Consider the following 26,181-nt stretch of genomic DNA (forward strand, 5'->3'; position numbering starts at 1 on the left):
TCACTTCAGTTTAGTTTCTGTCACCTAGTGCTACTAATTTTAATTTATTTTAAAGATTCTGTCTTAAACTCCTTTCAAACTCCCTGTAGCTCGCGAACTAATGGTGAAATTGTATAACACTAAGCTATTTTAAAGTTTTAGACGAGGCTGTGCATAACATAAACAGAAATTATATGTAAAAAAGAAGAGTGCTTACAAATATACAACAAAAACAAATAGAAAAAAGTGAGAATATAGTTTAGATAATTAAGAATTATAAACATATTCTGGTAAGTTACCAGGACAACCGACACATTGATTTGTAAAACTGTCACCTAAACAACGGACAGGTGATAGTAACACACACAAACTCATAACTCAGTAGTAAAATTCGGAATCCCTTAAATAAAAAAAACAACAACAACTAGCAAGCAAACCTATGTACTCCACCGTTGACGTGGATGGTGTCCATATGGAGCAGATTATACCCTCTGACTATCAAGAATTTACATTCTCTATGGTCTCATTGGTGTATCCGTCATGAATTATTACTTCATGAGGAAACATTCATTTTGTCAATGAAGAAACTTTAAAATAACCCTGTATTTAAATCTACGAAACTTGTTTTTACGAACAACCTAGTTACTGGTTAGTGTGCCGAATTACGGATCGTGGGATTTAATGTTCGCGTACCGTTATCAACAAATATAAAAAAAAATGTGCGTTCCGTACTTTAGAACCATGAGTGCTTTATAAAGGTGACAGACAAATCTTCTCACACTGAGACAATAATAGCCCTAAACTCGGGCACTCTTGTCTACCTGCCTTACCTTTGTTTATTAGTTGAAAATAAAGGATGGCTACCACCATCTATGAGCAATTATGTCCAAATATCCGAAAACAAATAAAAAGAAACGTAATTAAACTCATTACTAGATGTGACACTGCGGCTGGTAAAATAGTTCCGAGTTTATTTGTTTTTCAAGTGAAAACTTTTAGTTCATAGCTTTATCTCTTGACAAATTTGAGATCTAAATACAGTTGCAACTATTGAGGATTCCTTCTTATTTTTATTATAAATCTGAAAGGAAAACGATAAAATAAAAACATTAACTCTTGCACATATAACACTGAACCTTGTAAAACCCGGTCTACTAATTATTATACAAGAATGTTAGAAATAAACAGTTTTATCAGAAGTATTCACTAAATAGAGCGACATCAGTTTCAATAAAGATCTCTTTCAATATTCGTACTTACAGAATTGCTATTCCCCAGTTTTTACTAGCCGAAAATGCAGCTTCCTCAAAAAGTGAGAGTCCTATCAAAGCTACGGTCGGAACGATAGCGAGAGGGGTTATCCATTGAAGAAGAAATCCAATAATCCCAGTGAATCCGATGGCCACTTCAAAGAAAGATGCCACGATGATAGCACCTTGAATCTAAATAGGCGTTCGGGATAAATGCAGTATAAATTACCTCGGATCTAAACAAGTGTTTATGGTAAATGAAATATAAATCACGTTAGGTCTAAATAGGTGCTCAGAGTAAATATAAATCACCTTGGATTTAAGTAGGTGATCATGACATTTATAAATAACCTCAGATCTACATAGGTGTTCAAATAAATGCAATACAAATCACCTTGGACTTAAATAGGTGTTTATAATAAATACAATTTCAATCATATTAGCAGTGAATACAAAGTACTAAGTCCGGAAACCTCAAGTGATTGTACAGGATATTCGGTTTGTAATGTCGTAATTAAAATAACATTCAAAGTTTGATATTTTTATGTTAAAAATAGAGTACATATATATTTATATATATACACATCAAGTGACAAATGCAAGATGCCTTATATTATTGCACTTATGCATGAGAAATTTCAGGTAATAATAATCCATTAAGGGTGAGATGTTAAGATGTCTCAAATAACGTAGATGTTCAGAAATAGCCACAATATTTTTATCCTGTATTTTAGGTACCAGTAAATAACTCATATTAATCTGCTGTTTACTACATCATCTATTACCCTTGTATAACAGATGATTAGGAAAAGCAACACAATTACAAACTGGTAGCTGTGAGTGAGATTAATTTAAAAAACAACCAAAACAAGCTGTAATCGAACTCTTAAGAACAGACATTGAAAGAGTGAAAACACCGTATTTATCTTCATGATAATTTGGGTAAACACTGACTTTTAGATAAGACGTTTTCTAACTTTAAATATTTCTATGTACTGGTATGGTCAAACTTACAGAAAGTTGGAGAAAACGTATCGCATCTGTTAAGACTAGATGGAAAGCTAATATTTCATTGCTCACAAAAATAGGACTGTCTTCTTTATTGAGCACGGTTTTGTATATATCTGTGTAAAGTACATTAAGTGTGGGATATAATGAACTACGTTTAGGCTGTTTCCAAGGGTAGCAGAGTCACGTGTTTCGAGTATTTCAGGTATAATCCATCAGACGTTTTTTGTAGAAAGTCTTATTTTATAACCAACTTGAACTTGATGATTAGGTCGCAGTCTGCAGGCTGCGAGTTCAAACCCTATCAATGAACATGCTTGCATTCTTAACCGTGGAGGTGTTATAATTCTACAGCCAATTCCACTATTTATTAGTAAAAGAGTAACCAAAAAGTCGGAGATGGGATCTTCTCTAAACGCCTCCCTCTGGTCTATCACTGCTAAATTAGGGACAGCTAGCGCAGATAGCCCTCGTGAATCTTTGCGCAAAAAATAAGACAAACAAATGAAAGCAATTCGAAGTAAACAGTAAATTGTTAAAAATATGTTATTAATGTATGTATTAGCCCTAAAGTTGTCGTGGGAAACAAACAACTGATAAAGGAGAACTAAAATAATGAAACATCTTGATTAGTATAGAATGTTTTTTTTTTTATAAGTAAAATTCTACATTTTCGAGTTACGTCAACTCTCTTAAGTCAGACTAAGTCAATGATGGAATAAGCTATTCATTTAAGATTGTTCCTTGATGGAATAGCACTAAGTTTACAGATTTAAGATGCTAAAACCTGGGGTTTGATTCCCCACGGTAAACATAGCAGATAACCCACTGTGGCTTTGCTCAGAAGCAAACATATAGGATTTATACGTTCATTTAGCATAGGAAGCAACTGGTGTGCACTTTGTTTTACATTTAGAAACGTCAATATTTGCATAACTATAAACTGGGCCCGGCATGGCCACGTGTTTAAGGTGCTCGACTCGTAGTCCGAGGGTCGCGGGTTCGAATCCCCGTCACATCAAACATGTTCGCCCTTTCAGCCGTGAGGCATTATAAGGTGACGGTCAATCTCATGGTCAATTCGTTGATAAAAGAGTAGCCCAAGAATTGGCGGTGGGTGATGATAACTAGTTGCCTTCTTACATTGCTAAACTAGGGACAGCTAGCGCAGATAGGCCTCGTGTAGCTTTGCGCAAAATTAAAAAAAAAAAACGAACGGAAAGGTTGACATTTTAGAATAATAATTTTGACTTGTCATAAATATCTTATCAGTGATTTCTTCTGCTTATTAAATGTTTTGTCCATTGTTGCTTCTTTACCTTCTAGTTATCACTTATTCTTATTAACTTTACTACTACTTGGTTTATTTTTTTGTTACTGATTATAAATCCACTATCTTTTGGTCATTACTTTGTTATGGTTATTCTCCATCTGGTGTTGTTTTTTACTACTGATACTAGCGTTAATATTTTCTATTTATAAAGTACTGTGCAAAACCGTTAGGGCAAGAGAATATTTTGTTATTCTTTCCAGTTTATAAGACTAATTATTCCATGTCATTACTGATTGTAAATTTCAACACTATGGTAATGCATCACTGATTTTTGTTGATAATTGAATGAGATAAGGTGAGAATACTTGTCATTCATTAGAATTCCCATATGCTTGTACCAAAGACACGTTAAAATGGTTCTGCTTAAATGAAAACACACACATATATATATATACTGTTAAAATTTAGGGTCTGAAATAAGTGTTCTGGTACCCACTGCAGTTTTTTAACTATATAGAAAGAAGATACTAGGAGCCAGCATATGGCACAGGTATATGTTAGAAATCGTTTTAATAGCACTCCACAAATAAACATTTATAAAAACAGTGCTTGACAATACATATTAAATTTTATTGTTATGCCACAGCCCCCCAGAAAATAACAACGTAAAGAATTGTCAGTGGAGCAGAAACTTCGCATAAATATTTTACGTGATGCTGGCTGGACTCTCCGAGCTGTCGCAGACTTAAAATGTTCTTCAAACACTGTCATGACCACCCTAGACAGTGAGGCTGATACAGGTAAATTTGAAAATAGGAAAGGAAGAGGCAGAACACCTAAACTCGCTGATACTAATGTTAAATACGTTTGTTTACTCAGCCTTCAGTACAGAATAAAAACTGTCATTGATCTCAAGCAAGAGATATACAACCATGTTCCAAATGACAGAAAAGTGTCCAGATCTACAGATATCAAGATGAGTCAACGAGAATGGAATATTTGGTTATATAACAGTTTAAAAACCTTTACTTCGATCTCCAACTATTGTCAGGAGACTGAAATGTGCTAAAAAGTGCAAAAGCTGGACTGTTAATGATTTGAAAAGGGTGTTATGGACAGATGTGTCCAAGTGTGAGATATTTGGTTTAAAGTGTACGACGTACGTCCGGCTGAAGAAAGGTCAAATATACCTACTTCAATGCATAACACCTATCACGAAGCATGGGGAAGAGAGTGTGATGGTTTGTATTTTGTGTTTTTTTTTTCTGCTGAGGCAACACGAGATATTTGAGAAACAGATGGAATAGTGGACAAGTCAGATACTGATCCGTCCAGTGGTTTAAGTATTATTGGTAAAGGATTCTACTACCAAGGAGATAATGACCCCAAACACTTATCCAACATATGCAGAAATTATTTAGCTAAGAAAGAAGCTGCTGGACTCATTCAAATGGTACAATGCCCCCACAGAACCCCAATCTCAACTCAATTGAGCAGATCTAGGAGTTGATAGATCAAACACTTGAAAAATTAAATGTAACTTTCAAAGAAGCTTTATGCGAGTGTATTAATGACATTTTGAGTAAAATCGCAAAGGACACTTTAATTAAATATCTTGCAAAAATGCCTGAAAGACTTTTCATGGTTATTAAAGCAAAAAGGGGACACAGAAAATATTTACTGTTTGCTGAACTCAAGTACTGCTACTGAGTTTTTGTTGTACTAAGTGTGAAAAATAATAAAACTTTGATGTTTCACCTTCAACTGTTCTTTAAAAGTAGCTTGAAATTTGATTTTTTACTTTGTCTTAACACTTTTACACAGAAATGTATATTTGATATTGAAAGCTCTTTTATATCGTTCTTTTCTATACTTTTTACTTATAGATATTTTTAAAGACATTAACGGTAAAGGTTTGTTGTACTTAGTTCTCTCCAAGGAATACACACGTCACTCCTTGCAGTGTCTGATTCTTTCAAGTAAAACACAGTTGTACCATACCAGTGAACAAGATCTCAAAACACACCAAGATTCTATATTAATCATGATGTTTCCATACAAAACCAAAGTTATGGATTGTATTTATTGCCAAACAAAGAAGGTAACCAGTATTTTCATCTGTTTCTTAAAACATGTTGCTCTCTGTTTACAAGAAGCTTCTCCCTTAAAACTCGCGAGTAACACTTTGTGATTGTGATTGAACATAAGCCAAACATCTGTTTCACTTTTAATTAAATAATTTGCTGTTTATTTTGTTTGTTCGTTTTTTTAGCACATAGCTAGACAAGGGGCTTTTTGCAACCTGTACACCGGCGAAAATCGAACTTAGCGTTGAATATTAGTGTTGTATTTCGTTAAACTTTCCGCTGACTTACCGACGCCCTCCCTCCGGCTAGTGGTACAGCAGTACGTGTGCTGATTTACGCCTCTAGACTTCGTGTTTCAATACCCGTGGTGAGTAGAGCATAGATAACCCATTGTGTAACTTTGTGCTTGACTACAATCAGCAGCAACTAACCCAACAAAGGAAATTTATTTTATTAATCGGAACACACGTTTTGAAATATGCAAACATTCGAACCCGGAATAAATATAAACGTCCCTCACCTCCCTTAATCTTGATTGCCAGACTTCTCGTAGCTCTTCTTCTGTTACGGGTAACGACTTACTAACTCCTGGACTTCTAGCGGCAATGATAGCCTCTTCACTCGGACATTCCCATTGAGGTAAACCCAGAATTGCAAATGTAGGCACTAGAAAGGTGAATGACGAACCCTGTATTATGGGAAGCCTATTAAAGTATAATAAGAAATATAACAAAAAGATGCACTGTGTATGATATAGCAGTGGAAATGAATTCAAGAGACAATTTATTGTTTTATATCTACCTTGATCAGGTTAGTATGTTATTCAAAAATATTAAAAATATGTAAGAATATTTTTATTTTTTCAGTACACATAGAGACCTTGTAATTTCAAAGTTTTTCATCCTGTTTTAGAACGGACATTTTGTCAAAATCAGACTATTAAACCTTCATATAAATTTATATATATATATACTTGTATACTTCTTGACTGGTCCAATATAAATTATTTGTATGAAGTTTTTTTTTTAAACAAACATTAGAGTGAGATGAAAAATTGTGCTGTTATATTTTTCATTGATACATTTTTACAAGCGAAGACGATTAAAGTCTGTAGGAAACATATAAATGCAACATAATAACTCTTAACACTGTGTTTCTTGACTAATATACCCCCATCGGAGTGAGGACAGTTCACAGATGAGTGGATCTTGACAAACAAGCATCTATTGGATGTAGCATTGATTATGTGAATGTTTGAGATGTTTCACAACATATCAAATCCAAACTCATTGTGGTTATGAACGTGAAAAAAAACACGATGGACGTCTTAAGATTGTGTCTCATTCATGCCACCTATCTTAATCATGTATAGATCAATATAAAATTTGATTAGTGTACTTAAACTTTGAGTTGATTTTAAATCCATCTTTCAAGAGGTCAGATTTGAGGACCTGCACATCCATGGATTGATCGTAGTATTTCATTAATGTTTAGTGTACAAGAACTTTACCTAGACACCCTGAGGCATTATACGTAACTTATACACAAACAAACAAAACCTTTAGTTACAACCAATCTTCTCCAAGCGAAAAGTGTTTAAGATAGAATTGCCTTAAAAATGCTTAGGACTGAAAGATTTGAAGGTTTACAAAGGATCGAACTCTATTTCAAGTTTCAGTATTTCCGGATTTTACCTGAGGAAAAAAAGAATCTGTCTCACTTAACCTTGTTATTTGTGTTATTTGGAAATGACTGTTACGCTGGTTGTCTATGAGCACTAATAAGTTTAAAATAAATATCTTTATGTTTCAAATTTATAATTGCATTTATTTGAAAATGAAAATAATAGTAATAACCAGTATCGTATAGAATGAAGGAATTATTTAGGTGTTTGGGCACGTAAAACGAGAGATAAAAAACAAAGTATTTTATTTCAGCTTCAAAATACATTGCTAATAATTAATTACATTATGAGCTAAACCAGTTTCATCATTTTTTCTTCAGTTGCTTAATAACGACTAAAACCAAAAACATATTTGCTTAGCCAGGAAATGTTCCTCGTTACATCCAGTGCTTACGAAACTGTTTTACATTAAATTATCTTAAGACTTAAAGTAATAGCTAAAAATTTATTATTCTGTGAATTGTAAGAAATATAGTACACTTACCTCGTACCAAAAATTGATTGAATCAATGTACCAAGACCTGAAACAAAGAACGTTGTAGATGTGATATAGCCACGAGCAGGGTCATTCTCACCAATACAAAATTTGGGAGATATCAGGTAAGGATATGCTACAGTCGCTCCAAACATCGTCAGATATTGCTAATTAATCAGTAAAACAAATATATAAGATAAACAACGACTCGTCTTTTTATCTTAAGAAATATTACTTAAAACCTGTCATTCGAAACAAATGAAACGTTTATTTCACGGCGTAAGTTTATGGACTCATAAAGCTAAATTTGGGGTTCGATTCTCCGCAAATAGCCCAATATGGCTCCAAAGGCTTGTTAAGTAGAATTAATTTTTAAGTATCAGCCAAATATGACGTTATGAGCTTGCAACTGATTCATGCAGAAGCACTTTACTATAACGTACACAATCAGTGATCATCTTGTAGGGCGAAAGCTCTGATGGGAAGAATCTGAACTACAATTCATAAAATGCTTTTTTTTTAGTTGATTTGAGTTTTAACCTATAAGAAAAGGGTTTATTTATAACTAAAACATTTTTGTTACATAATATATTCTTTAAACTATAAAATGCTTCTTACTTAAATTATTTTCTTAATAAAATTTCAAATTTATACTTGTATTTAAAAAAAACAACATAACTTGAATGTTGTATTGACATTGTGGCATAAAGGAAACAATTACTAGTCCATCTTATTTCAACATACACGCAAAATTGGAACTTACTGACAATTTATAGTCTATATATTAAATTATTTAAATCACTAAAAACGTTTAAGCGAAATAAATAATTTATAAATAAGTTAGCGTTTCGTAATTACTATTTTAATTTATAACATTTGGAAACTTTTGTTTTTTCATGATATGCACATCTATCTCGTGGTTGTTTGTTATCTAATGTTACGTGACTTGCAAGTACTTTGGGCAATGTATTAAATGATTCTGTTACTTTTTTCGTGAAGTCTCACCATTTAGATTTAAATATGGATTCAAAAGATAATAGGAAAACTTGTAACTGTATTATAGAAAGGTTATTAGTGAACAAGTTTGGTACAAAGAATTTTACTAATAAAGAAAGCATTAATAGAAATGGTGGACCGATGCCAGCTCTACGCCTGACTGGAAGAACAAAGCAGTGCGTTCGAAAATTCAAGGTAAACCAATATGAGAGGACATCTTGGTTAATTGCTTGTCCTAATTTGTAAAAACTTCTCTGCTAGCAGTGTTTATTATTTAACAATTAATTTGGGACAGGAAACTCAATCAGATTTGATGATTTAGATAACGTGCATTAGGCAATTAAAAGGCATGAAAATTCCTCCAGTCATATATTTTTAACTTTAGGCCTAGCTAAATTTGGAAAATCACGGATATAATTCCAACTAAATTGTCAGCATAAAACAAATGTGGAAATGCACAATGAAAATCGGCGTAGTATGGTATTTGGGTGAGCAACAATTAGCATTTATAGGTCATGATGGAGCACTCAATTCCTCTAAATGTAATTTCAATAATGGATCTTGCACAAATTTATCAATTCCACATGATTGCCCCAATTAACAGACTCTAGTGATACAACTATAAGAAGTTGTAATAAATTAATTCAGGCAAAAGGAAAAGAGGATGGAATTAACATATAAGTAAAGTAAATAACCGAATATTTAATGTTTTTATCTTTAATTGGAAGTACTTAATATTAAATATGATTAATGACTTCAAGTAATAAATTATAACTTTATTAGCCGTCTTGTACAATTTATGCTTTTGCTTCCCCATCAGGATCAATCACCGCACTCCCCTGCGTCCATAATTTTGCAATGTAAGTCTAAAGTGAAGGCAGCTAGTCATCACATCCATCGCCAACTCTTGGGCTACTCTTTTACCAACGAATAGTGGGGTTGACTGTCACATTATAACGCCCCCACAGATGAAAGGGTGAGCATGTTTGGTGTGACGGGGATTCGAATCTGCGACCCTCAGATTACGAGTCGAGTGTCTTAACCAGCTGGCCATGCTAGGCCTAGTCTTTGAGCTTAAACAATTTTAAGAATGCTTAGTTGATTTGTTATTTATTCACGACAACTAAATATAAATAGCTAATGTTAGTATACATAATTACTAAAATATACACACACAAGCATGAACATTCTTACATAAATATAAATTATATGCATGTTATTACATTTAAATAATATGCAGTGCCTGGAAAATAATATAAAACTGAGTATAGTTATTAACAGTCAGTCAAATAATTATAATTTATAACTAAAGTTTAAGGAGAAAGTTAGTTAAATGAGTCAAACAAGGTCAGTGCTTTAAAACACTGGCTTCAATGACACAAATGTGTGGGAAAGATAACGGGATGTTAGTCCATCTCAGGTTAACCCTATCTAATAGCTAGTTTCCCATCATACAGCGGGGTGGAACAAGCGGGCTAAAGGTCACGATGAAGTCCCGAACTTACAACCACTGATTCACACTGCCCTAGTGAACTTAATAGTAGATAAAAAACAATACGTCTTACATTAAGTTAGACTTAATTTCAGTTTATAGTTAGGATAGATCAAATTATAGTGTAAGTTGTATTATTTAAAGTAACCATAAAAATAATTTTAATATAACACAACTAATGTCTTCAAAAGATAATGCGGTAAAGGTAAGTATGACATTTAGAGTGGTTACATTTTATTAAACTATCAGTAGAATACATTCGCTTCTATGTTTTTATAGATAGGCCTAAACCAAGCAAAATCTCATGAAATTAGGTTTGCTTGCAATACGTAGATTAGGCCTATCTCTCTATACTGTACAAAAATATCAATCCAAGCTTTCGAAATATTGATATAAAATTATTTTAATTATATTAATTAATATTATTGATGTTTATATAACTACTTCGACTACATATAAACATTATTCGACATGTGGATTAATTATGACTTGACATGCTTTCAACAATTCAGTGTTATTTGGTATTCTAAATTAATCAGAAACTATGAATACAGAGCTCATAACTGATATTTTAAGGCCAGCTACAAGAAGTGTAACAAATATAGTTCCATGTAAGAAACGCAAAGTCGGGCAAATAACTACATATGAAATTTGTAGTTCAATAAGCAAGTGTATGGAAGTGGAATTTAGCACTTTTATTTCACATGAAAAGTAGGAAAGCATCGTATTAATTAAATATTTGTGTGATTATTTATGCAACGCAAAATGTATTTAGATTAAATCTTGGCTCGGCATGGCCAGGTCGTTAAGGCACTCGACTCGTAATATGAAGGTCACGGGTTTGAATCCCCGTAACACCAAACATTCTCGCCCTTTCTATCCTGGAGACATTTAATGTGACAGTCAATCAAGAGTAGCTCAAAAGTTGTAGGTTGGTGGTGATGACTAGGTGTCTTTCCTCTAGTCTTACACTGCTAAATTAGGGAAGGCTAGCGCGGATAACCCTCGTGTAGCTTTGCGCGAAATTCAAAACAAACCAAACCAAAGATTAAATCTTCAAATGCAGTTCTCTACATTGCGCATAAAGTATTCACATTTTATTTCTAAATCATTAGCCTCAATTACTAAATGCATTAAAAACAGTGGATCCCTTCTACAGGCAAAATTTCGTGTATCCGAAAGAGTTGAGAGGAATGATTGGTCGTTCTCTCTCACCTGGATTCCCAGAAGAATACAAAGATACCAACGAGGTGTTTCGTCGACTCTGTAGACAACATCTGTAGTGATGCCACTTGTCGGAGGAGGTAACTCCACAACAGAAACCTATTAATTTATGAAATTTACAATTATTTGACATCAAAAAGAAGGAAAGAAAACACTCTTCAAATATCTGTGTAAAATATTATCCGAAGAGCGTGTAGAATAGTGCTTGGTTAGTTTTGGCCTCAGAAGATCAGGTAATTTGAGTTCAGTTTAAATCAGTTTTGTTGGTATTCCATACATCTTATACTTTCGGTACCAAAAACCTATAGCGGTATAGACTTATGAATATGATTCTGTGTGGAAGCTATTAATTCTACGAAGATAGCCGTAAAGTTTTGTAGAGTGTATATTTTGTAATTCTTGAATGCATTTATCAACAGAAGTCTATACAAGACCGTTAAAATTTGAAAAGTTTTAGCGACTAAAGACAATAGTTTAGACTGATGTACTTTATCTGGAATTTATGATCTTACTTTACTTAAGAATTCAGAAGTTAAGGGATGATTTGATTATGGTAAAGAATTTCTAATACATGTGTGACGTTTATTCAGCTTATACACCTCTAGAAGACCAAAATTTGTCTCGTTTGACAGGTCGTCTAGGTAGAAATTGTAAGCTTCTTGTCTCTGAGTAATAACGTTTCTCATCATTGCTCATAAACGAAGTCGAGTATTACGTGTTCTAAGACACTTTGTTATATCCAAATAATTAATAACTCAGATATTTGAACAATACATGTATTCTAAAATATGCACACACACACAATAAAAATGTTTAAATACACAGTGACCTTTCTTGATCTTTCTCCTGAACAATACGTCTCCTTTATCTCCTCTTCGTTTGTTTTTTTCTCCTGTAAATAGGGCTCCTCCTGAAAACATAAAAATAATATGATGTCGTATGAGAGAGTATAGTGGTGGGTTTTGGGTGACAGTTTACACTTTGGTGATCAATACATTAACCAGATACGATAAGAAAATGTTGATACACAATATTATGAGTCCTCAGTGGTTCAGACTTACGACGCTGAAAACCAGGTTTCGATACCCATGGTAGGCATACCACACATAGCTCATTACCTAGCTTTGTGCCTAACCACAACCAGACTGATTTAGTTCTCTAGCGACCTATTTATCAAATTCATTGTACATATCCCAACACAAGAATGCAAGATAAAATAACGTTATATGTAAGATATGTTATGATGGAGGATGGTTTACCTTAAATTTGTATATTCTTAATAATTATTCCTTACCCACTATAAACAGCTTTCCGGAGTTTAATAAATATTAATCTCAGTCTAACGCATCTTGTTAATACCTCTCAGTTTTCCAATAATATCTTAACGGATGTTTACAGTTGCACCTGTCTTGGCTAATTTATCTTGTACGTGATCTAGAAGTGCACTAAAGCACATTAATGCATTTTTTTTCTTACTCCTAAGCCTCATTTAACAGCTTAAACATAACAGATTTTCGCGACTAATGTTACCAACAAAATGTGAAAACGAACATAATAAAACAACTAGCAAAGCCACTTATCTCATTCTATCATAACATTTTGTAAGACTAACAATGACCAATACCTTTTACTTTCGTAACTAGTTTCCAGTTGTTGACCAATACCTCTCAACTTTGTAACTAGTGTCTTCAGCTGATGACTAATACTTCTGACCTTTGTAAACCTCGTCGGTATGGATTCCTGTACGTGGTAAGGGGACCTCCCAGGGAAGGTTCTGTTTTTTGAGTTTACTTCCTCTAGGATCTAAACATCCACCCACGTGTTTGCCGTGCGTGGTGATCCGTGAAGGGAGGAGAGAATTTTGGTGGTTGAGGGGTCCAACCCTAATACACTACTTTGGCCTTAAATTCCGGTAGACGGGCGGCTTTGGGATTGCTCCCCTTGAATCAGTTGGCTGGTCCACTTGGGCTAGGGTCAACCAAGTTCCAGTGTTGGATGTTCTCAACAGATGTTGCGGACATTATATCTGATGCTGGTGTTTTGGTATAGCGCTCACGAAACCCTGGCATTGCTGTAGTGTCCTTGTTTGGCATTGTAGTGCGTACCCTCTTACGGCTCCATAGTGGATGGAGTCAGTAGGCACTGAAATATTCTTTTTTTACTATGGATTCTCCAAATAAAAGCTTAAATACAATAGTGAAAAACAGTCCATAAGTAAACGACCACATCTTGAAGATTCTGAGCAGCAATCTTCAACATCTGTAACACCTGTACCTCATTTTCGTATACTACATTCACTTTGAGACAAACCTTTAGAGCAAATGTCTGCCCTTTTAATTCAGAATGGACTAGAGGGACTTGCTGGCTCTCCAAAGTCAGTAAAGAAGCTTTGTTCTGGTGGCATATTAGTAGAAACATCCACATCTCAACACAGTAAACTCTTTTTGCATTCAAAGGCGACTGGGGATATATCTACTGAGGTTACACCTCATGCTACTTTCAATTCATCATCAGGAGTTATTCTTGAGAGGAATTTAAGAACATCCCAGAGTAAGAGATTCTTGCTGGTTTCTCCACCCAAGGAGTTTCTGCAGTGAGGCGTATCTCCATTCACAAAGATGGAATTACGATGCCGACCAGTGTCCTCCTTCTGACATTTACATCACCACCTGCACCTGCAACCATCAAGGCAGGTTATCTTAATTGCACGGCATGACCAGTGTCAGAGGTTCGGCTATTCGAAGACGTCATGTCGTGGTTCCTTGACGTGTGCTCGTTGTGGTGTCAAGGACCACGATGCCTATGAGTATAAAATGAACACACATTGCGTCAATTGCAATGGATCTCACCCGTCCTACTTTCGTTCTTGCCCTAAATGGTTGGAAGAAAAAGAGTTGCAGCGTTTGAAAACTATTCGAAACATTACTCACCCTGAGGCTCGAAAGTTGCTGTCCACCACTTCATCTCGGACGTATGTGACTGTACTTCGTTCCACTACTACAGTGGGAGTGCATACGGATCTCTCTGTGCCTCCAAAAGAATCTTTCTCAAACCAAATGAAAAGTCTTTTGACCTCCATGGTTAAAAGAGTTGATGAATCAACTTCAGCATCCATCTCTGTCCCTAACATACATTCCAGCAAATCCTAAGACCCACTTCCTTTGGTTGCAGGTTCTGGCATTTTCTCGGGTACATCTTCTTCTCCCACCCCAAGACGCAAAACGATCATTCGTTCACGTCCTCAGTCGCTGGAATCTTCTTCCAAGAGCAAAGATCTGCCCAATCGATCCAGGGCAGGATCCATGGAGGTCGATAGACATCCCTCGAATGAAGACAGTAAAGAAAAAGACGTGGTGGTAAACAGAAGGGTTCTCCACCTAATTCGCCTACACAAAAATAAAAATGGTCACCTTGATACAATGGAACTGTCGAGGTTTATGTTATAATTTGGATGACATCAAAATACTGATTGTTTCATACCATCCTGTATGTTTTTCCTTACAGGAAACATTTATGAAATTTGCTAATACAGTCACCTTTCGACGGTTTTCTTTGTACAAAAATGACAGTTTGTGTGATGGACGAATGCATGGAGAGGTGGCACTGTTGGTTGATCAGCCTGTGGCCATCCTGTCTGCCACTCGACACACCCTTGGAGGCCGTAGCCATCAGTATTTCCTTGGGTTGTACAATCACTGTTTGTTTTCTCTACCTGTCGCCTGGAGAGATTAATGAGACCTTAATGCTCTTATTGAACAGTTGTTATCTCCCTTTTTAATCCTGGGGGACTTTAATGGATAATCATCCCCTTTAAGGAAGTGGTGATATTGATAGGAGGGGTCGTTCTGTAGAGCGTATGCTCTCTGATCATAACCTTTCTTTTTTCAAAAGCAGTTCTACTTATTTTCATGCACCTAGTCAGTCCCTTACTGCTATTGATCTCTCTGTTTGCTCCCCTTCACTATTCTCCCACTTTTCATGGAGGATTGACAATAATCCACTAGGCAATGATCAGTTTGCTTGAACCAGCTTCCACCAAAGCAAGCGGGTGGCATCGACCACGGCCACTCTCTCTCAAAATTAGAGGAAAATGTCATCAACAGACGACTGTGTGGCAGCAGTAACTGACTGTATTATACAGGCAGCTGCTCAATGTATTCCTAAAACCTCGACACGTTTTCCACGATATCCTCGTCCGTGGTGGAGTCCTGCCTGCCACATGACACGGAAAACTGAAAAACGAGCCTGGGATACTTTTTGTAGGTATCCCATCTCGCACAGCATCGCTTTCCAGCAGGCCCGTGCACTTGCTCGGTTGGGAAGAGGTCAAAGCCAGAAGGACTCTTGGATTAAGTTCACAACCAGTATATCTTCTACCACCAGTTCCAAAGTCACATGGGATAAGATTCGAAAGGTTGATGGGCAATATAATTCTGTCCCCCTCTCGATCTTGCTCTCTAATAGCCAGGAAGTAGCTGATACCTGTAGCATCGCCGATACTCTAGGTGAAAGCTTTTGCTGGGTATCTAGCACTTCCTCCACCTTCTTAGCCATCAAAACTCGGGTAGAGCGATCACCTATTTTCTTTCGAGCTGATTATCTGTATGATTATAGTCGTCCCTTAAGACTGGTGGAACTTAAACTGGTCCTTCATAGGTCTGTCAGTACATCGGTCGAACCTGATGATGTACACTATGAAATGCTGTGCCATCTACCCTCTGCTTCTCTTGCTATTATTCTGATTGTTTTTAATCGGATCTAGCAGGATAATGTTTTTCCTGATGCCTGGTGCTAGGCTATTGTCCCACCTTTCTCTAAGCCTGGGAAGGATTCCAAGATTCCTTGAAACTACTGTCAAATTGCTCTGACGAGCTGTCTCTGTAAAACCTTAGAGAGGATGGTTAATGCTCGTCTCGTTTGGTTACGCGAATCAAAAATCCTCCTCTGGCCCACCCAGTGTGGGTACCGACGACAGCGCTTCACCATAGACCATCTGATGCGACTTGAAACGCCAATCAGAGAAGCCTTTCTCAAACATCATCATCTTGTATCAATATTCTTTGACATTGAGAAGGCTTATGATACAACATGGTTACTTGGCCATTTGCCCATTTTTATTAATTTTTTAATGGGCAGGCAATTCCAAGTTTGAGTGGGTTCGACACTTTCCCGTTCTTTTCTACAGGAATTTGGAGTCTCTCAGGGCTGTGTTTTGAGTGTCACATTTTTCAGTATAAATATTAATGCCATCACTGAACAACTCCCTTTCACTGTTGCAAACGGGATCTATGTCAACGACTTTCACATCTCATGTCAGTTGTCGAACATGAGGTATATTAAGTATTCACCCAGATCCTGAACTCTGTTTTGGTGAAGTTGTGCTGTCTATGGTCTCTGAGACAAAGTTCTTGGGGCTTATACTTGACCGTAAGCTGACCTTTATACCACACATCAAGCAGCTACGAGTCAAATGTACAAGAGCACTGAACATTATCCGTGTCCTCTCTTCCACCACTGATCGATATTCTGTGCTAAAGATATATCGTGCTCTTATTCGATCGAAACTCGGCTATGGATCACTGGTCTATGGCTGTGCCAGGACCTCGGTCTTAGAGATGCTGGACCCCGTTCATCATCAAGGACTTCGGCTCTGAACTGGGGAAGTGTGGAAAGCCCAATGAACCTTCTTTGCACCTCCGCCGTTTACAAGTGTCTTTACTGTATGCTTCGAAACTTCATTCCTTACCAAAGCTTCCCACCTGGGGTTGTGTTTTCCTTCATCGGTGGGCCATGCTTTTTCAGAACAGACGATCTGTCATTGCTCCTTTTGGCCTTCTTATCCATGCACAGTTGGATGAATTGGGTCTGTCTTTGGATAACATTGCTGTATCCACTGGCCTGTTCCGGATAGACGTTAAATAGACTTACGCGTAATCCAACAAACATATTTCGTCTCGGGATGTTAGAAAAAACGCTTTTCAAACTCTTTGTTGATATTACGTTGCAATAATTTCCCATAATCCCCCGCCTTTCGAAAAATAACAGTTTTTCTGAATGTCTAGGAAATTCTAATTTAAATGTTTTCTTACATTCTCCTATCTTGAGGCCCGGCATGGCCAGGTGAATTAAGGCGTTCGATTCGTAATTTGAGGGTCGCGGGTTCGAATCCCGGTCGCACCAAACATGCTCGCCCTTTCAGCCGTGGTGGCGTTATAATGTTACGGTCAATCCCACTATTCGTTGCTAAAAGAGTAGCCCAAGAGTTGGCGGTGGGTGGTGATGACTAACTGCTTTCCCTCTAGTCTTACACTGCTAAATTAGGGGCAGCTAGCACAGATAGCCATCGAGTAGCTTTTTGCGAAATTAAAAAAAAACAAACCACCTTCTATCTTGTATTTATTTTGTCCATTCCTAAGTTTAACACTATTTGCATTTTAATAACAGTTATACAGCATGTGTCTGTTAGTTGTTTTTTTTTTCAACTTTTGTCTGTGTTCATCTCCTTACTAATTTTGTCTTAATGAAAGTTCCCTAAAACCAAACGTATCACAAGATTATCTGTATTTGAAAGATAGAATCTACGTAGCTCAATATCTTTTCTCGTTACTCATCTGTTTCACTGAAAGTAGACGTCAATTGATTGGCTGATCATTAGCTTTTTATTAGGCTTTGGTGACCTTGAACTTTCGTCTTTTAGCTTTTAAATCACTGGTGTTATTTCCCAATACCAAAGAAAGCGACTAGTATTACTTGGTTAAAACATATCGTTAAGATTTCTAGCTATTCTACAGAAAGTGAAAGTAGAAGTCTACAGACTAACGTAGGGCAGTGCCATCATTATATCCCTTCCTGGATTTTTTCGATCAGGGATATAAAGTATTGAATGAAACACTTTTCATTATGAAAACCTGTGTCGTAAAACATCATAGATAACGTTTTGTAATTCGTGCTTCTCTGATCCATTATCACCCCTTAAAACTAAAAGAAAGCTCTTTTTTTTTTTAATTTCAAACTGAGTTAACAAAGTAAGTTTGAAATTACCCGGTGTTTGCTACACGATGTATATTCGAGATTCGTAATGTCATGTGACTTCATCAGCTCCAATAGTGTGACTAAGCAACGTTTAACAATGGTGTCTTTAACGGCATATAATTATGAACATTGTTAGACGCACTATGTACACTATTTTCGAAGGAACGTAGTTTTTCAAACTCCCCAGCATCATTGTTTGTTTGTTTGTTTGTTTTTTGGAATTTCGCATAAAGCTACTCGAGGGCTATCTGTGCTAGCCGTCCCTAATTTAGCAGTGTAAGACTAGAGGGAAGGCAGCTAGTCATCACCACCCACCACCAACTCTTGGGCTACTCTTTTACCAACGAATAGTGAGATTGACCGTCACATTTTACACCCCCACGGCTGGGAGGGCGAGCATGTTTAGCGCGACGCGGGCGCGAATCCGCGACCCTCGGATTACGAGTCGCACGCCTTACGCGCTCGGCTATGCCAGGCCTCCCCAGCATCATAAGAACTATTTGCTTTGATTAGTAGTTTCCGAGCGGATTAATTTTGTTTATCCTATCTTGTGATTTAGTACTCTTATACAGTCCGACCACTCTCTTATGCATTATTATAATCCTACGTGGTTCTTCTAGCCCTAAAGACTTAAATTACAAACACGTATGTATGGACAAACACGAAAGCGCATAATATTTTCTCTGACTGTTTGTGGAAAACATGTATATACAGGTACATGGGAATGAGCTTGAAATAAAATGACAATCGTACAACGTATATCGTAAATTTTTTACTTTTAGCGCCAACCCGGTGAATTGTTTGTTTGTTTGTTTGTTTTGAATTTCGCACAAAGCTACTCGAGGGCTATCTGTGCTAGCCGTCCCTAATTTTGCAGTGTAAGACTAGAGGGAAGGCAGCTAGTCATCACCACCCACCGCCAACTCTTGGGCTACTCTTTTACCAACGAATAGTGGGATTGACCGTAACATTATACGCCCCCACGGCTGGGAGGGCGAGCATGTTTAGCGCGACGCGGGCGCGAACCCGCGACCCTCGGATTACGAGTCGCACGCCTTACGCGCTTGGCCATGCCGGGCCAACCCGGTGAAAGTGGGGAACTTCAGTTCCAAACCTCGCCTATCAAATCAAATTCGAAAGAGTTGGGCTTTTTTGGTCCCAATTTCCCAGTTTTGGCGACTTTTTCCTCTAATTCTTGACCCTGATTTCTCTAGTGTTTTAAACATGATTCGTGAGATTGCATTTCTAATCACGACTATTCTAAACTACCACATATTTATACAGGGTGTTCGGAAAGTCACTGTGCACTTATATATTTATTAACAGACATGTTTCAGTATAGAACACAGGAGGTAAATATGAATGACAATTATAAACTGTGTTGAAAGTGACACCCGTTGACATCAATACAGGCCTGGATCCTTCTTATTTTGTTTCTAAACACCACTATCAGTTGCTGGCTTGAAATAGACTGAATAAAAGAAATAGACTGAATAAAATATGATTACAAAACTGCACAGTGACTTTCCGAACACCCTGTATATGTACATGTTTTCGCTGTTGCTGTTTTTTGTATGCAGGTGTGCGTATGAATACATATGTAGAAGATTTTGTTTCATTTTTAAAAATATTTTATCCTACTTTTACTTTCAGTCACATCATGATGTGATAACTTATATTACTAATATTGCTTAATTTCTTATTACTCTTATTTAATTCCATATTTCCCGCTATAAAAATGTAGTAGCGATTATAATTGAACGAGATAAACTTATATCTGCATGTACAGTGGAATAGGCGGTAAAAGAAATTCAGAAAAGCTTTGGTATTTTCTCCATGCGATAGCAAAGTTTTAAGATAGAAAATAAAAACAAAACATGTATCTCAGTTAGTCTTAAACCTTATTGGATTAGGGACTGAAATATGTTCCGAGAGTGCGCATATAGAGAATTATTGTTAAAATCGGAATAACAATGATGGGACTTCCACGTGTCATCATTGTATCTAAATGTTGTCTATTCATTAGCTAACCAAATTGGTTGCCCACTTCAACTTTACTGCTAATTCTGCCCTTTAAACAACAAGAACTATGCTGATAATAAAATTGATGTCTTGCGTATTTCTTGTACTCTTTCTTTCACCCAAAACGTGAATTTCGTTGAAGAAAATGCACAGTTCTTTGATTTTTATGCTGCAACAGGCTAGTTTCGCTGACTTCACGTCTCATCACTGCTAACTTGAAGAAGTGAAGTGAACAGGAGTGGATTGTAGTAAATTTGTTTGGTTTGATGTATAGTTCTTTACTTTTCACTAAGGACCTAAATAAAATACTTTACACCTAAACCGAACAATAAAGTTTTGTGTGCCCCCAGCATACTTTAATTAGATTTGTTTAGTCCTCCGATAGGGATTTCGGTAAGTTTATGGAATTACAACGCTAAATTCTGATGTTTGATTCCCCGTTGTTGACCCAGCACATAGAACAATATGTATTCACACTAAAACAAGCAAACAACTATTTGTTAATTATTTTCTAAAAGGCTTGAGTCCAGGGTGTGATTCCCTGTGATGGAAAAAGTATAGGTAGCCCATTCATTTCACTTGCACTAAAATAAACAAACACTATTTTACCATTTTAGTGTGTGTGTTTTTCGTATAGCAAAGCCACAAAGAGCTATCTGCTCAGCCCACCGAGGGGAATCGAACCCCCTGATTTTAACGTTGTAAATCCGGAGGCATGCCGCTGTACTAGCGGGGGCACCATTTCAGTATATTTTGATATTTTAAACAGTGAAGTCGCTTTTAGACAGCAAAGCACAAAAATAAATACTGCCATACCAGATTACTCAAGAAAAACACGTTATTATATAACTGAAGCAGTTGTCGCATGTGCTTACATTATATTCAAGAAGTTGTCTAAAAATGTACATCAAGTAACTCGACTTGGATTGTTGAGTTTCGATTGCAACGGTTTACAGATAAGTTGAAAATGCTTGACAGATTTTTTGGGTATATATTCTTGTCCTACTGTGTATAAATTTCGATTACAACAGTTTACAGATAAGTTGAAAATACTTAATAGATATTTAGATATACATTCTTCATGCTACTCTGAGTAAGGAAGTAGGGCAAAGAAAAGCTCAACAAACTGAATTAGGTCAAATATTAACATCCGTGCCACCCTTCTATTTCTCGGTAAGTGATTAATAATTCTGAGAGAATGTGTGCGCGAGTGAACTACAACGTATAATACATTTTAACTTTAACATTTTAACATCAGAAAGTTTGTAAATCTGTAGCTCTACATTTGTCTCAAATGTGTACGACATATTTAACGTACAAGTCTGTGGTGCTACAAAACGCATGCCCCCCGTTAATACAGCGGTATGTCTCCGGATTTACAACGCTAAAATCACGGGTTCGATTCCCCTCGGTGGGCTGAGCAGATAGCCTGATGTGGCTTTGCTATAAGAAAAAAAAACACACAAAACGCATGTTCCACGACAGTTACGAAGACAACTCGCAACGATCGAGGTCCAGTTAAAGTTTCAAATAACATCGATAAAACAAAAGTTTACTCACACTGAGCTGAAAAGCCCGGTTATCCTCCGCCATGACAAATAAAACGAAATACTATTCCAACGCTTACTACGCAGTCTGCTTTATACAGTGGTAAACAACCAAACTTTCGGGCTGTGTGAGCCTTTACGTTCTCTCAACTCTGTTACTAAATCACGAACCGGTTTTTCTTCGAAATAAATCTTTTGGTTACGCTACATGTAAAAATAAATTGCCAGTCCCACAATACCTCTACCATATGATTAGAAAAACTGTGTAAGGTCTTTTTAAAAATTTTAAGAAACACAAAAAAAATGTGGTGGGAAACATTGAAGGGTGGTGTTCCTATCTTAAAAAAACAAAAATTTTCATAAGTTTCGGAAATCCATGTTCGTTTAATTAGATATTTTTTAAAGCGACAATGGGCTGTCTGTGCTCCTCTCACCTCGGGTATCGAAATCTGAATTCTAACATTGTAAGTCCACAGACATATCGTTGTGCCATTTGTGGAGAAGGGATCAGCTAAACAAAGGGCTGTCTGCACTAACCTTACCCAAGTAGAGTGTCTGTGTGTGTGTTTCTTTTCTTATTGCAAAGCCACTTCGGGCGATCTGCTGTGTCCACCGTGGGGAATCGAACTCTTAATTTTTGCGTTGTAAATCTAAAAACTAACCGTTTTCTCAGCGGGGGACCCGAGTAGATGGTAGGTAGCGCTAGTCTGTCGTTTTTGTTCCATTAACACGTTAACCATGGATCCTTCGATTCACAGTCTAGCTCATTGACAACTGGGCCACGCCCAGTCCAGGAGTTATGTTTTAGAAACTCTTTTCTTCATCGTATTTAAATTTTCAAAGGAAAATAAATAATACATTTGTTAAACTTCTCAGTGGCTCACGTATAAACTTGAGGGTTCATAATGCTAAATCTCAGGATTAGTTCCTGCGACGAGTACATCACATATAGCCCGTTATGCAGTTTCGCGTTCAAACACAAGGAAATTAACATCAGCGTTAACACCCAAACAAGGAGCAAGAGCGGTTTATTAACTACTCAATGCTTGAAATTAAGCATAAATAAAAATGTGGGGTAACGAAGACACTTATAAATAATTACCAACAATATTTCTCTTGAAAGTGACAACAAAGAATGTCGATGTCGTAACATTGTTCGAAAGGGTTGAGATTTTTTTAGTTACAATAATAATCATGTGTGTAAATATAACAGCACTGTCTGTTGTATGTCCGTGAAGCTATTTTGCATGGTGTGGATGGATCTTCACCAAAATTGGTATGACATTCATTAGGTCTATCAGTTTTGAATTTTGCGTCTTGTGGTTCTAATGGGCGTTTTTTCTTTGCACTCTTTAGATGAGCATTCACAAAATTTAGTATGAAAGGTCATTAAGGTCATTGGGTCCATGAGGAGATACATACAGATTTGCGTTTCACATTTTGTGTTTTGCAGTTTTTTATGGGCGTTTTTTTTATTACAGTTACATATAAGGCAAGCAACTTTTCATGTCGTACGATGATCTTTCAGTAATTATGAATTTACATAACCTCCGTCAATTTTAAGACATAAAGATAGTTAAAATGTTTTTGTTTCAAGACCAGTTCGATCGATTATTAACAGATACAATATTGTTACTTAATATCAACAATACTGAACACAATTTTTCCGTAGACATACTGCTTTGTCACTGGGGACTGTTACGTTTATTTCAAGTTAAGTACAAACTAATACGGGTATTGAAACTCGGTTTTTAGCGTTGTAAGCCCGCCGATACACCGCTGTGCCACTGGAGAGCATACTGAATAATAAAAAAAAAGGTTTAAAGTAATTACTGCAATAACACGCTTGAATAGAGAATTTTAAAGTTAGGGCGTAAAATCGAAACAACACGTGCTTCAAATTGTTGTTCACATTGATATGGCGGTATGCTCTGTGAAGGTTAAACAGGCAAAAACCAAAATAAAATACTTCAAGAAATTAAATCAAGTTATCGGTGTTGTGTTTTACGGTTTTCATGTTAGTAGTGTGAAAGATAATATTTATATGACCGGAACACTCTCACTGCAAAAACAAGTGCTGTTGTATCCCTTAGGCATCACTAAATTACTAGTAGAAAAGATATACGGAATCCTTAAGGATTCCTTCCTAAGAGGAAGCACATGTCATGACTTACTTTAGTGACCTAGTTCTTTGAGCAAAGTAACTGAGGAGTCTTTCTTGACCGACTTTCTAAATTAAGTACTCGTGTTCGTGATAATCTTGTATACCACAGAAGAATAGTTCATATGTACATAATAATAAAGCTAGGGGGTCAGCTCTTAATTATCTGTAGTCAAACTAAATCTCTGCTTCTATAAAAACAGCAATAAAGTTGATCAGCTCATATAAACACAGTGACAAAGTTGAAGATCAGCCCTATAAACACAGTGACAAAGTTGGATATCAGCCCATATAAACACAGTGACAAAGTTGGATATCAGTCCATATAAACACAGTGACAAATTTGGATATCAGCCCATATAAAAACAGTGACAAAGTTGGATATCAGTCCACATAAACACAGTGACAAAATTGGAGATTAGCCCATATAAACACAGTGACAACGTTGCAGATCAGCCCTATAAACACAGTGATAAAGCTGACATTAGTTCTCATAATTACAAAACAGCAGATAGTACGGGTGTTAGTGAATGTGGGATCGACTTACTTATTTTTCTGTTTCTGAGCACTTTTAGTGTTTGAAGCAGAATAATATTCTTGAAACTGGGAATAAAAAAAAATCTAGACGTCACACACAGACGTAGAGAAATGTCTTAGTATATTGGAACAATCAGGCTAAATGTCTAACAGTTTAGGCACTAGTAGAGACTGAAAGTTTGGATTCCTATTTAGGCTTTTCAGAAACAAAGTCTTTCAGTAAGTTAGGGGAATAAAGAGGGCAACATAATAAAGTTAAATTACAACAGCCATTAAAGACGTTTTATTATGTAACGTTTACCAGTTACATAATAAAATAATAAACATTAGCGTGAAAGTATTGTTATTCCTTGTCTGAATATCGCTTATATTTTCCAATTTATTCATTCTCTCAGTAGATATACTTAAATAAATTAAATTACATGTAATTTCTTATAGTAAAGAGACATCGGGCGAGCTACTGTGTTCACCGAGAGGAATCGACCGTTGTAAATTCGAAGACTTGCAGCTGTCATAGCTGGGGACTGTTTGAAAACTAGTGTCAACTTACAAGTTTGGTTTAATAGTTTACATGATTTGATTTAGATTTCTTTTGTAAGTCAGATGTTGAAAATTCTATTATTTTGTTGTGGGAAACGGTTTTGAAGAAACATTAAAATACTCACTTCGGTTTAGAATTTCAAAATTTTCAATTGCGAAATTGAGAATGTAGTTTTATATATCCAGCCTGCTTCAAGTTGATTTGTGTTCGTTAGCATATTTCATTGACACATTATTTTTATTACACTATGTAACACAAGTTTTGTTCCTGATAGTATGTGTTAGCTCTTAATTGCTTATGTTGTAAAAGTACAGAACCTGGCCATTATTCCCTTCAAACTTTGCTTTTGTAAGTTGGATAATGAATTTAGAAATTAACCTATTTTTTATGTGTAAAAATGGACAAATTTGCACATTTTCATTTACATAAGGTCTAAATAAAACAACATATGAATAAAGACTTACATATATTTATACTAAAGTTATACAGAAATGTTTAGAAGTGAGTAGTTTTTCGAGATTTCTGACTGTAATGTAAATCACTTTCACGTATTAGCCGCTAAATATAGTCTTCCGTCATGTTTCGTCATACGCTCCCAGGTCACAAAAGCAAAGTTTGAAGAGAAAAATAAGTCTTTTCCATTTACTTTAGGTATAAGCAATTGGGAAATAACACTTTATGCCCAGGAACAAGAAAAAGTAAAAACTTTGTTACCTAGTGTTATTGCATAGCCATCACTACTTCAAATTACAAATTATATATTTATATAACATAAGCCGACAAATATTTATCACTGACGTAGGATACAGCATTCACAATGGTTTCGTCATTACTTTTGTCAGACTTGATGCTGGTTATTTTGCTAGCAACATT

The 26,181-nt window shown here is 36.2% G+C and overlaps 1 protein-coding gene across 1 annotated transcript in view; it reads right to left on the reverse strand.

The window, feature by feature from the left end:
* The window catches only part of LOC143252558 (solute carrier family 23 member 1-like), a 35,073-nt gene extending 12,843 nt beyond the window's left edge, over nucleotides 1-22,230 (reverse strand). Inside the window, exons 1-6 of the mRNA XM_076504892.1 lie at nucleotides 22,083-22,230; nucleotides 12,298-12,378; nucleotides 11,460-11,567; nucleotides 7,766-7,923; nucleotides 6,118-6,301; nucleotides 1,240-1,421 (exon numbers count right to left, since the gene is read on the reverse strand). Of these exons, the coding sequence (XP_076361007.1) occupies nucleotides 1,240-1,421; nucleotides 6,118-6,301; nucleotides 7,766-7,923; nucleotides 11,460-11,567; nucleotides 12,298-12,378; nucleotides 22,083-22,115 (746 nt within the window). The 5' untranslated portion in view covers nucleotides 22,116-22,230. The remainder of the gene's footprint in view (nucleotides 1-1,239; nucleotides 1,422-6,117; nucleotides 6,302-7,765; nucleotides 7,924-11,459; nucleotides 11,568-12,297; nucleotides 12,379-22,082) is intronic.
* Nucleotides 22,231-26,181: the final 3,951 nt, after the last annotated feature.

The sequence above is a fragment of the Tachypleus tridentatus genome, chromosome 6 (assembly GCF_004210375.1).
Source record: "Tachypleus tridentatus isolate NWPU-2018 chromosome 6, ASM421037v1, whole genome shotgun sequence".
Lineage (NCBI taxonomy): Eukaryota > Metazoa > Arthropoda > Merostomata > Xiphosura > Limulidae > Tachypleus > Tachypleus tridentatus.